The 13039-nt window shown below is 41.8% G+C and overlaps 1 protein-coding gene and 1 long non-coding RNA gene across 2 annotated transcripts in view; one reads left to right on the forward strand and one right to left on the reverse strand.

Annotated features, from left to right (window-relative positions):
• Positions 1-13039, forward strand: part of LOC306938919 — a 134045-nt gene that overhangs the window by 66701 nt on the left and 54305 nt on the right. The gene's annotated exons all lie outside the window — the stretch shown is intronic.
• The window catches only part of LOC306938666 (NACHT, LRR and PYD domains-containing protein 3-like), a gene marked incomplete at its 5' end in the record, with an annotated part of 98349 nt that overhangs the window by 64757 nt on the left and 20553 nt on the right, over positions 1-13039 (reverse strand). The window contains one exon of the mRNA XM_079522933.1: positions 4333-4429. Within this exon, the coding sequence (XP_079379059.1) occupies positions 4333-4429 (97 nt within the window). The remainder of the gene's footprint in view (positions 1-4332; positions 4430-13039) is intronic.

Here is a 13039-nt window from a genome sequence, read left to right on the forward strand (position 1 = left end):
TGCAAAACACTGTTTAAATGGCTTGCATCTAACTTGCAACATTGTTTTTAAATGCGCGATTTTAATTGCTTGCTTGTAAAGTTGGAAATCTCCTACTAATTTCATATGACACAAAGACACATCGTTGATGTATTCCTTTCCTTTTTTTTCTTTTTTACATTTAGCCCATATACATACCTATACAGTTTTATATAAACATTTTAGGAGTGAATACATATGTTTCGATGCCTGTGACAGCCTCTCAGCTGGTCAAACAATGCTGCTCCGCTGTTCTACGACAGAAAAACAGGTGAGGACAAAGCGTACGACAGCTCCCGACCAGACGTGGTTTTTGTCTTGGCACAAGATCATTTTCAATCTTTGGCGCAAATCGTAAATGCCGAAAATTGCGGTAATTTCGGCGTACACCCATATTTTGGCGTACGCACGGTTGATAAATGAGGGCCATAGTGTGTATAGTGTATAGTGTTATAGTGTGTATATTGTATAGTGTTATAGTGTGTATAGTGTATAGTGTTATAGTGTGTATATTGTATAGTGTTATAGTGTGTATATTGTACAGGAGGATTGACATACTGTGTATCTGCAGGTCCAGGTTCATTACTGAAGTCAGGAGGGTCTCCTTTAGACCAGTCACTCTTCATAGACAGAAGGCTGGGTGTTGGAGACTCTGCTCTGTGGTACAGACTTCTGGAATCATAGAAACGAAGAAGAAGAATTTATTCAATATGTGTTGTTTTGGGTGGTCTGAAGTTTAGTTTTTAGTGACATTGAGATGTTGGAGAACCAAGAGGTGCAAGCATAGATCGATCTATCTATCAATCTTTCTATTTGATCTGAAATCAAACTATAGAATACATGTTCAGAAACATCTACCCTAAAACCATAATTGTCTCATATATTCCGTTTCCCAGCCCAGATCCAGAGCAAACAGCCATGATTATCCTCTAGTAGTGTGAGCCGTTCAATGATTTAATCTTAAGCCTCCCGATTTGTTCAAAGACATCCGAGGCGTCACGATAATATTCAAACATGGTTGATATTTATCTGGATCGCTACTGTCCGTTATACTTTGTATTGTTGTGTATATTGTATAGTGTTATAGTGTGTATATTGTTATAGTGTGTATATTGTATAGTGTTATAGTGTGTATATTGTATAGTGTTATAGTGTGTATAGTATTATCGTGTGTATATTGTATAGTGTTATAGTGTGTATATTGTATAGTGTTAAAAATGGTAAATGGTGCATTTATATAGCGCCTTTATCCAAGGCACTTTACAGAGATTGTGCATTACATTCACCCATTCACACACACATACATACACCGATGGCAGCGGAAACCATGCAAGGCACCAACTAGCACATCGGGAGCAATTAGGGGTTCAGTGTCTTGCTCAAGGACACTTCGACAGTAACTCTGCGGGAGCCCGGGTTCGAACTGGCAACCTTACGGTTACCATCCAGGCACTCTACCCCTGAGCCACCGCCGCCCCTGTTATAGTGTGTATATTGTATAGTGTTATAGTGTGTATAGTGTTATAGTGTGTATATTGTATAGTGTTATAGTGTGTATAGTGTATAGTGTTATAGTGTGTATATTGTATAGTGTTATAGTTTGTATATTGTACAGGAGGATTGACATACTGTGTATCTGCAGGTCCAGGTTCATTACTGAAGTCAGGAGGGTCTCCTTTAGACCGGTCACTCTTCATAGACAGAAGGCTGGGTGTTGGAGACTCTGCTCTGTGGTACAGACTTCTGGAATCAGAAAATCAGAAAATGAATATAACGGCGCGGTGAGCCCGGACCGGACAGAACACGGCCCGGCCCGACTGGCTTTTGGCTCTAATGCATTCTATGGTTCACAGACATGCCGGTCTGACAGACAGACAGCAGTCACTAGGGCTAATTAGCCCTATATAAAAATAGAAGTCCACATTATGGCATCAGTGCAATACATTGATCTCATCATGATGCCAAATGTTGGTGCCAAATGTCTCGCGAATCATTTTAATATGACGACATCATATGAAATGAACCTGCACTTACATCTGACAAAGAGGATATAGGCTATCCGCCGTATGTTCCCTCTAATTTGTTTTTGGTCTGAGTAAACACTCAAACCTTCTGAGCAGACATCAGCAACTGCTGAGCAAACATACATCACCTTGACAGCAAGTAGCCAAACATTAGATAATGCAAAGTGAGCGCCCCACACAGGTGTGATTTATTTTTATTTTTTTTGCCAAATGGATTTTGGGAGTGAATCAATGAACATAAGGCTACGCAATACAAGTTCAATTTTTTTTGTTAATATCAAGGTGGTAGGCTTGCATTTTTAGGAGCCTTTTCAGGCTGTGACCCCCCCAAAGTATGGTCCCCACTTCATATTTGAAGTGGGGACCCCCCACCCAGACAAGCAACAGAATGGTTCCACAGATAAATGTTGTGAATAGCAGATGTACAAGGTCGTTGTGAACTTGTAGATTGGCTATTTGCACAATTGTTGCCTCCGACTTATCTAATAATACTAAAAATAATAATTTATTATTATTGTTTATTGTAATAATAATAATAATTATTATGACAATTAAAAGGCAAAAGTAAAGAAATTAGATTGTCCCATTCAGACACAGAAGTACAGGCCTATGTCTGCATCAAATTGTCCAAGGAAAAGAAATCACACCCGTGTGAAGTGAGTGGTGCAACTCGGTGGGTGTGTGTGTGTGTGTGTGGGGGGGGGGACGCACCCAGGAGGAACACACCCAGGTTGGCGGCCCGATTCCGGCAGGCCGGCCCGTGTCCGAAACGGTTGAGAAATGACGGAGTTACCGTGTGGGGGTCCCTCTACTGTACCCTCTACTGTACTGTACTGTCACTGTACTGACCCACAGGAACGCACCCGCCACCCACACACATAGCTCCGCACCACTCAAAAATACCTCATGTCACTCACTGTACACAGTTGTTTCAGCTCATTTTAAGCTCTGTATAGGGATTCAAAATGGTACACTTTTGGATCCTGAGCAAAAATATGTAGGCACATGTAGGCCTACACAAGATGTAATAAAGAAATGCTAGGAATCTAGGTTGGTTTACTTACATGTTGGCCTATAGTATTGCCTGTCTGACCTACAAATGCTTTCATCACGTCGCGCATGATCAATATACAGTTTGAGTGCATGCACAGATGCACTGCACACACATTTAGGTAAGAACTGTGAACTGTGAACGGTTTGGGGATCCATTTTAAAACAAAGGCGGCTTGCATGCTGTGGTTTACTAACCAGAAATGTGCATGCACAAGGCTCAAAGTTGGGCCAGCTCTAAACTGACTGGGCCACGGGCCGTATGTGCGTGTGTGCGTGTGTGCAGCAAGGCAAGCGAGGCGAGAGGAGAAACAGACAGGGTACTACAGCTACAGCTTTATTTAATTCATACAGGTGTTCGTTCTTTATTTATTTAAGATAGGCTACAACAAACCAGTTGGACTTGCAAGTTGCGTGTGCGTGCGTGCGTCTGTGTGTGTATGAGAGTGGGGGTGACTTTTTTCGTCATGTAACTATATGGTTTCCAAGGTCGTACTGCAGTTGTTCATGTCGCAAAAACGAGGGCGAGGCTTGATTTCATAGGGCGTGCCAGATAGATTTCAGCCGTCACATTTATAAACGTCCGAACGAAATTAAGGAAGAAACAGCTGTCTGCGATCACTTTGTAAATGCCGACCCGACGTGGGTGTACTACGAATCCTACACTCGAATTTGGGGCAGATTTTACACTCGATTGATAAATGAGGGCCATAGTGTGTATAGTATTATCGTGTGTATATTGTATAGTGTTATAGTGTGTATATTGTATAGTGTTAAAAATGGTAAATGGTGCATTTATATAGCGCATTTATCCAAGGCACTTTACAGAGATTGTGCATTACATTCACCCATTCACACACACACACACACATACATACACCGATGGCAGCGGAAACCATGCAAGGCACCAACTAGCACATCGGGAGCAATTAGGGGTTCAGTGTCTTGCTCAAGGACACTTCGACAGTAACTCTGCGGGAGCCCGGGTTCGAACTGGCAACCTTACGGTTACCATCCAGGCACTCTACCCCTGAGCCACCGCCGCCCCTGTTATAGTGTGTATATTGTATAGTGTTATAGTGTGTATAGTGTTATAGTGTGTATATTGTATAGTGTTATAGTGTGTATATTGTATAGTGTTATAGTGTGTATAGTGTATAGTGTTATAGTGTGTATATTGTATAGTGTTATAGTGTGTATATTGTACAGGAGGATTGACATACTGTGTATCTGCAGGTCCAGGTTCATTACTGAAGTCAGGAGGTTCTCCTTTAGACCAGTCACTCTTCATAGACAGAAGGCTGGGTGTTGGAGACTCTGCTCTGTGGTACAGACTTCTGGAAACATAGAAACGAAGAAGAAGAATTTATTCAATATGTGTTGTTTTGGGTGGTCTGAAGTTTAGTTTTTAGTGACATTGAGATGTTGGAGAACCAAGAGGTGCAAGCATAGATCGATCTATCTATCAATCTTTCTATTTGATCTGAAATCAAACTATAGAATACATGTTCAGAAACATCTACCCTAAAACCATAATTGTCTCAGATATTCCGTTTCCCAGCCCAGATCCAGAGCAAACAGCCATGATTATCCTCTAGTAGTGTGAGCCGTTCAAAGATTTAATCTTAAGCCTCCCGATTTGTTCAAAGACATCCGAGGCGTCACGATAATATTCAAACATGGTTGATATTTATCTGGATCGCTACTGTCCGTTATACTTTGTATTGTTGTGTATATTGTATAGTGTTATAGTGTGTATATTGTATACTGTTATAGTGTGTATATTGTATAGTGTTATAGTGTGTATATTGTATAGTGTTATAGTGTGTATAGTATTATCGTGTGTATATTGTATAGTGTTATAGTGTGTATATTGTATAGTGTTAAAAATGGTAAATGGTGCATTTATATAGCGCCTTTATCCAAGGCACTTTACAGAGATTGTGCATTACATTCACCCATTCACACACACATACATACACCGATGGCAGCGGAAACCATGCAAGGCACCAACTAGCACATCGGGAGCAATTAGGGGTTCAGTGTCTTGCTCAAGGACACTTCGACAGTAACTCTGCGGGAGCCCGGGTTCGAACTGGCAACCTTACGGTTACCATCCAGGCACTCTACCCCTGAGCCACCGCCGCCCCTGTTATAGTGTGTATATTGTATAGTGTTATAGTGTGTATAGTGTTATAGTGTGTATATTGTATAGTGTTATAGTGTGTATAGTGTATAGTGTTATAGTGTGTATATTGTATAGTGTTATAGTTTGTATATTGTACAGGAGGATTGACATACTGTGTATCTGCAGGTCCAGGTTCATTACTGAAGTCAGGAGGGTCTCCTTTAGACCGGTCACTCTTCATAGACAGAAGGCTGGGTGTTGGAGACTCTGCTCTGTGGTACAGACTTCTGGAATCAGAAAATCAGAAAATGAATATAACGGCGCGGTGAGCCCGGACCGGACAGAACACGGCCCGGCCCGACTGGCTTTTGGCTCTAATGCATTCTATGGTTCACAGACATGCCGGTCTGACAGACAGACAGCAGTCACTAGGGCTAATTAGCCCTATATAAAAATAGAAGTCCACATTATGGCATCAGTGCAATACATTGATCTCATCATGATGCCAAATGTTGGTGCCAAATGTCTCGCGAATCATTTTAATATGACGACATCATATGAAATGAACCTGCACTTACATCTGACAAAGAGGATATAGGCTATCCGCCGTATGTTCCCTCTAATTTGTTTTTGGTCTGAGTAAACACTCAAACCTTCTCTGCAGACATCAGCAACTGCTGAGCAAACATACATCACCTTGACAGCAAGTAGCCAAACATTAGATAATGCAAAGTGAGCGCCCCACACTTCACACAGGTGTGATTTATTTTTATTTTTTTTGCCAAATGGATTTTGGGAGTGAATCAATGAACATAAGGCTACGCAATACAAGTTCAATTTTTTGTGTTAATATCAAGGTGGTAGGCTTGCATTTTTAGGAGCCTTTTCAGGCTGTAACCCCCCCAAAGTATGGTCCCACTTCATATTTGAAGTGGGGACCCCCCACCCAGACAAGCAACAGAATGGTTCCACAGATAAATGTTGTGAATAGCAGATGTACAAGGTCGTTGTGAACTTGTAGATTGGCTATTTGCACAATTGTTGCCTCCGACTTATCTAATAATACTAATAATAATTTATTATTATTGTTTATTGTAATAATAATAATAATTATTATGACAATTAAAAGGCAAAAGTAAAGAAATTAGATTGTCCCATTCAGACACAGAAGTACAGGCCTATGTCTGCATCAAATTGTCCAAGGAAAAGAAATCACACCCGTGTGAAGTGAGTGGTGCAACTCGGTGGGTGTGTGTGTGTGTGGGGGGGGGGGGGGGACGCACCCAGGAGGAACACACCCAGGTTGGCGGCCCGATTCCGGCAGGCCGGCCCGTGTCCGAAATGACGGAGTTACCGTGTGGGGGTCCCTCTACTGTACCCTCTACTGTACTGTACTGTCACTGTACTGACCCACAGGAACGCACCCGCCACCCACACACATAGCTCCGCACCACTCAAAAATACCTCATGTCACTCACTGTACACAGTTGTTTCAGCTCATTTTAAGCTCTGTATAGGGATTCAAAATGGTACACTTTTGGATCCTGAGCAAAAATATGTAGGCACATGTAGGCCTACACAAGATGTAATAAAGAAATGCTAGGAATCTAGGTTGGTTTACTTACATGTTGGCCTATAGTATTGCCTGTCTGACCTACAAATGCTTTCATCACGTCGCGCATGATCAATATACAGTTTGAGTGCATGCACAGATGCACTGCACGTGTACACATTTAGGTAAGAACGTCATAACATTGCTACCTCACTCTGTGTGTGTGTGTGTGTGTGTGTGTGTGTGTGTGTGTGTGTGTGTGTGTGTGTGTGTGTGTGTGTGTGTGTGTGTGTGTGTGTGTGTGTGTGTGTGTGTTTTTACTGTGTGTGCCTGGTGAAGCGTTGGTTAAGCGCAGTCAGGCAGGACTCCTATCCATAAACTTCACTTGAAAGTTAAGTTTTGCAAACTTAAATAATTGTCAATAAACGTCATTTTTCTAACATGAAGGATCTGTGACATCTGTCTGTTCTCTGCGTGGCCTGTGTGCCTTCAAACATGCAATGGATAGCAAGCGCTGTTGCCCCGCCCCGCGCCCCAGCCGATGTACAAGTCCACCTCACGTCACTGTTGCAACACTGTGTGGGTTTATAGGTCAGCTCAGCTGTATTCTACACAAGAAAAAGTGTCATGCTGCTCTGGACCCGGAGCGCACAGAGGGAGGAGGAGGAGGAAATGTTGCATAGCGATTTTGCTTATTTCTTCTAAATCTCTGTATATAAAATATAGCTGACTCAGCGAATCTCTGAGTTACATCAATATTGTTCCTCGTAAATAGTTGGTTTGTGCCTAAGTATTGAGATTATAAAGTTCGCTTTGTGCATTTTGACTGCACATTCCCATCCATTGGCCATGATCGCGGGGGTTTGACTCAGAATGAACTGACTGAGAGAAAACGCTAAGCCAATCAGCAATCAGAAGTACTCGGCAGTATGGTTGCCAGTGTTGCCAACTGTCGTGACAGAAATAAGCTAAGCAGCCTCCAAAAACCAAACCAGGCAAGCAACTGTGAATGAATCCACGTTAGGCTGGAAATATGCAGGCTGGAAATATGCAGACTTGGCAACACTCAGCAGAAAGATCTACCGGTCGACTACCAGTGTTGCAAGTTTCCCAGGTAAACACTAACACAGCACCTTCTACGAAGCTGCTGGTAAAAAGTATCGGATATCTATTTTACCTCTGCAGGCGAGTGTGCAATTGTTCAATAGAAATGGCTCTGTATAGGTATTTGCCAAGTAGGCCTATAGGCTATAACCTTGAGCTTGAACTTAAATCAATAAATTAATGAGTTGGTTATGAGAGTAGCCTATACTTTATAACGTTCATAACTGTTCTACAAGCTCATGCATTGCGGAGCACCGCGTTCACTGGACCAGTGCATTTGCAGGCTGTAATGATGACGTATTTCGATATTTCCTGTTGCCTTATATGGTGTGGAATGGACGTGGATGTTCCATTAAACCAGGCGACACCAGGCGAATCGCTTGGGAAAAATGCGGAAAGGGTACACCCATAGAGTATATATATAATAGAGACTGAACTGGCGCGAAGCTCCGCCCCCCCAGCTATTCATGTCAGTGGAAGTTGCTCAGTGGCGTTTTGAAGCACCCGGAAGACTGCCGGAAGTCCCTCCCAGGACCTCAACTTTGAGGTCCTGAGTGACGTAGGGCAACCGAGCGCTCAACGTTAAAGCCCAGCTGCACGGGGTTTCCCGGTCATGAATCCACGGGTCCGCCTGTAGTCCCTCCTCCTACCACTAGGACCCAGAGCTTCAACGTTGGAAAGTCTGCCTTCCCCCTTGGGTACACCCGGCGATCTGCACAAATGAAGTGATTACACCAGCTTCCCTGAATAACACAGGACCTAATCGTAGCTTGAAAGGACGGATAAATACGATATCATTACGCATCTCCTTTACACCTGTGCGTACATTTTCGTTGTGAATGAGGACCAGGGTGTGTATATTGTATAGTGTTATAGATCCTCATTCACAACGAAAATGTACGCACAGGTGGATTTGGAAAGCAAATATATGGACACAGGACATATTTAATCCACCGGACCATGCGGTTTTCTTTTTTTCTTTATTCTTTTTTCTTGTGGGATTAATCAGTTTTTGGACTATATTTCATCCGATCCAACATCAAGCCTGATCAAGGTAAGAGTTATTATATTCTGTGTGCCACTAGGGCGTCCGCATGTGATCAATATACATTATTATAAATTAATACCACGACGCAAAGGGAGGCAGATATAGGTGCTTGCAGCAAAGGCATTAGGCCTACGTGAAACTTTAATTGGCTGAGTCTCTAATTAGCCCTAGTGATTCCGTCTGCTGTCTGTCTGTCAAACCGGCATGTCTGTGAAGTGTGACTGTGTGAACCATAGTATGCATTAGAGCCAAAAGCCAAGATTGGACTTGGTTCAGGTTCAGCTTCAGCTTCAGCTTCTGCTGTCCCCCCCCCCCCCCCCCCCCCACACACACACACACCGACAGTCATAGAATTGACTCAAAGGAGCTCCGTAACAAAACAATTTAAATAGGCCTACTGCAGGCATTACTATACACTAAACAACGTGAGATTTGTACAATGCATGTTCTTATTATAGCCTAACTGTGAGTTTGTTTTTTAACATGCAGCCGATCCACAAGCTCACAACGCGTTGCACTGCGAGTAGGCTAGAAGGCTGCTGAGATCGTGAGCCGCATATATCCTAATAAATAAATAAAAAGGCTCGGGCTTGCGGGGGCAGTTTCTGTATGGGACTCTAGGCTAACTTAATTGACCAATGCCTCTAGAATGCATGCATATAGGCATACAAGTGATACTTGGCTTTTATATCCATGTTTTTCCCCACCAAGGTACTGGGGCTCCTTGTGTGTGTGCTTTGCTTCCTTCAGGCCGTTTTGCCATGTCTGCTTATTATAAGCAACCTTTGACTTGTTTTTTCTGTAAAGTCACTTGCAAATAAATTATTGGTAGTTGCTGGTTGATGTTTTTTTGGGCTTGATTCTAAAGTGTATAGTAGTTGCTTATATGGGCTTGCTTCCACATTTATTCACATCAAGGAACCCCAGATTAATAGCTATGTAATTATCCACAGACATCCATCTGAACATATTTTGTGCCTTTTTTTTAGATGTTTTATTAGATTTATTCTCAATGAGGTTTTAAATAACGGATGTACAACCTCACAATGTGCTGTGAGCTTGTAGATCAGCTATTTTAATTTGTGCTTGTTTTCATAGACCTGGCCACTTGTTTCTCTTGCAAAACTGGCAACACAGCAAGAGAAAGAGGAACTTATGCACACACAAACGCAATGCACTATGGGCTGTAAGGAAAAGGTGAATAGGCTATCATTTTTTTATGTGCTGACCAATGTTGGGGACACATGCCTACATATTTTATCTGGTTTGGGAACTATTTATTGATTCAGCATGAAGACTAAAGCCTTCTAAATAAATATACGCAGGCCGTATGCCCTTTACACCACACTGGAGTTTCCGACCAACCAACGTCAAGTTCACGGAGATGGCCATGAATTCCCACGAAATGTGGGAATCCACGTAAATGCCTGTCCGCTCACGCTCCGCTCACGATATTAGCGTAAACGCTGTTGTGAATGAGGACCATAGTGTGTATATTGTATAGTGTTATAGTGTGTATATTGTATAGTGTTATAGTGTGTATAGTGTTATCGTGTGTATATTGTATAGTGTTATAGTGTGTATATTGTATAGTGTTATAGTGTGTATATTGTACAGGAGGATTGACATACTGTCTGTGTGGAGGTCCAGGTTCATTACTGAAGTCAGGAGGGTCTCCTTTAGACCAGTCACTCTTCATAGACAGAAGGCTGGGTGTTGGAGACTCTGGTCTGTGGTACAGACTTCTGGAATCATAGAAACAAAGAAGAAGGATTTATTCAATATGTGTTGTTGTTGTGAGGTCTGAAGTTTAGTTTTTAGTGACATTGAGATGTTGGAGAACCAAGATGTGCAAGCATAGATCGATCTATCTATCGATCTATCTGAAATCAAACTATCAATAGAATACATCTTCAGAAACATCTACCATAAAACCATAATTGTCTCAGATATTCCGTTTCCCAGCCCAGATCCAGAGCAAACGGCCATGATTACCCTAACCCTAACCCTAGTGTGAGCCGTTCAATGATTTAATCTTAAACCTCCTGATTTGTTCAAAGACATTTGAGGCCGCCACGATAATATTCAAACATGGTTGATATTTATCTGGTCTGTGGTACAGACTTCTGGAATCATAGAAACGAAGAAGTCCATTTATTCAATATGTGTTGTTTTGTGAGGTCTAAAGTTTAGTTTTAGTGACATTGATATGTTAGAGAACCAAGAGGTGCAAGTATATTCAAAGTGGCATTGAATGAAATTGAATGAGGCCTCCAGCAAGAGTCTAGAGAGCACTTTTGTTGACAAAAGAGTAAAGTTCTGCCCAAAGATATTTCTTGATCATTTTCTTTATCACACATTTCAAAAGAAAGAAAAGTGTGCTTTTTCCACACATTGCACCCATTTTCTTCCAGTCATAGACTACTCTTGTTATGATATTCTGTATGTCATTCATGTAACTCACATTTTAATGCTATTCAGAATGTGTGTATAGCAGGTCAATAAATAAATAATGTTTTCATATTTGGAAATGTGCACTGTCTCAATGTTTTCATATTGCATGTGCATTATATGGCATGCATGCATGCATTGCACAAGTGTGCAAATGCATGTGCATTACTGTAGGTGGACTCCCCACTTCAGAAAATACCAATGGTCATATGTCATAGATATGTCATCGATGAAAGAAAGAGTGCTTTTTCACAAATTGCAGGGTCCATGTTCTACCCGTCATAGACTATCATATTCTGTATTTGTCATTCATGTAATTCATATTTTAAGGCTATTTCCGCATTTTTCCCAAGCGATTCGCCTGGTGTCACCTGGTATAGATGGAACATCCACGCCCATTCAACACCATATAAGGCAACAGGAAATATCGAAATACGTCATCATAGCCTGCACAGAGGATTCCCAAGCTATATACAACAGCCGCGATGAGCTTGTAGAGCAGTTAATTTTGACAGGCGGGTCTCTGCATGGACAGATCTTCAAGCAAACAGCGCAAGTTATATGTATATAATTATAAACGAAACTTGCCAACTTGGCACGCATTGCTTCACTCCTTGTTAAATGTCAGAACGTTAATAAGTTAACTGATGTTACAGTTACTTTCACATAATGAGAAAGAAGTTAATTTGTACTGTTCACCACACGACCAAATGCTATATTAGCCTACAACTCGGCAATGATAAATGAATGCACTGCAGGGTTATAAAAAAAAGAAAGAAACAATTGCACACTCGCCTGCAGAGGTAAAATAGATATACGATTTTTATCAGAGCTGCATTGATTCATGCGGGGAATAGATTAATATCATCTCACTGTCATCTGTCTGAATGCCATGTGGAGAATGGATTTGTTCTGATCATGGACACGTAGGCATATAGCTATACATTTTCAACCATATACGGCGGGTAGCCTATATCCTCTTCGTCAGATCCTCTTGTCAGCCTAAGTGCAGGTTCATTTCATGATGTCGTCATATTAAAATGATTCGCGGGACATTTGGCACCAAACTTGATTGATCTCATGAGATCAATGTAGTAGCCTACAGCCTACACAGCTACAGTTGCCCATATTATAATAAATTAAGGTGAGCTGGCTTAAAACTATGACTGGCCGAATTGCACGCGCTGATGCAATAATGTGGACTTCTATTTGTTATAGGGCTAATTGGCCCTCGTGACTGCTGTCTGTCTGTCAGACCGGCATGTCTGTGAACCATAGAATGCATCTGTTCTGTGAACTTCTGTCCGGGCCGGGCTCATATCAGTTCCTATAACGACAGTGGGTGCCCACCTGCCCCCCGCAGCGGGGGAAAACTGTTTTTTTTGGTACTTTATTTACAGTTTGCTAATAAACACAGTGGTGCGCTTTCAGTTCACAACGAACATATTAAATTGTTTCAGCATCTTGTTTCAACATTTCAGCATGATCAATGATCAACAGTAAAGAATTAAATTGTTTCAGCCATAAGCGGCGGGTGGATTTCACCTTAGGTAGGCTAGAATTGCGTGGGACGACGACGCAAAATTATTTATTTATTTCCCCCAGATGGTCTAACAATGTCATGATTTGACCAATTTATTACCAATCTCGTACACCATTGCTCA

Source organism: Electrona antarctica (genome assembly GCF_951216825.1).
Source record: "Electrona antarctica genome assembly, chromosome: 15".
Classification (NCBI taxonomy): domain Eukaryota; kingdom Metazoa; phylum Chordata; class Actinopteri; order Myctophiformes; family Myctophidae; genus Electrona; species Electrona antarctica.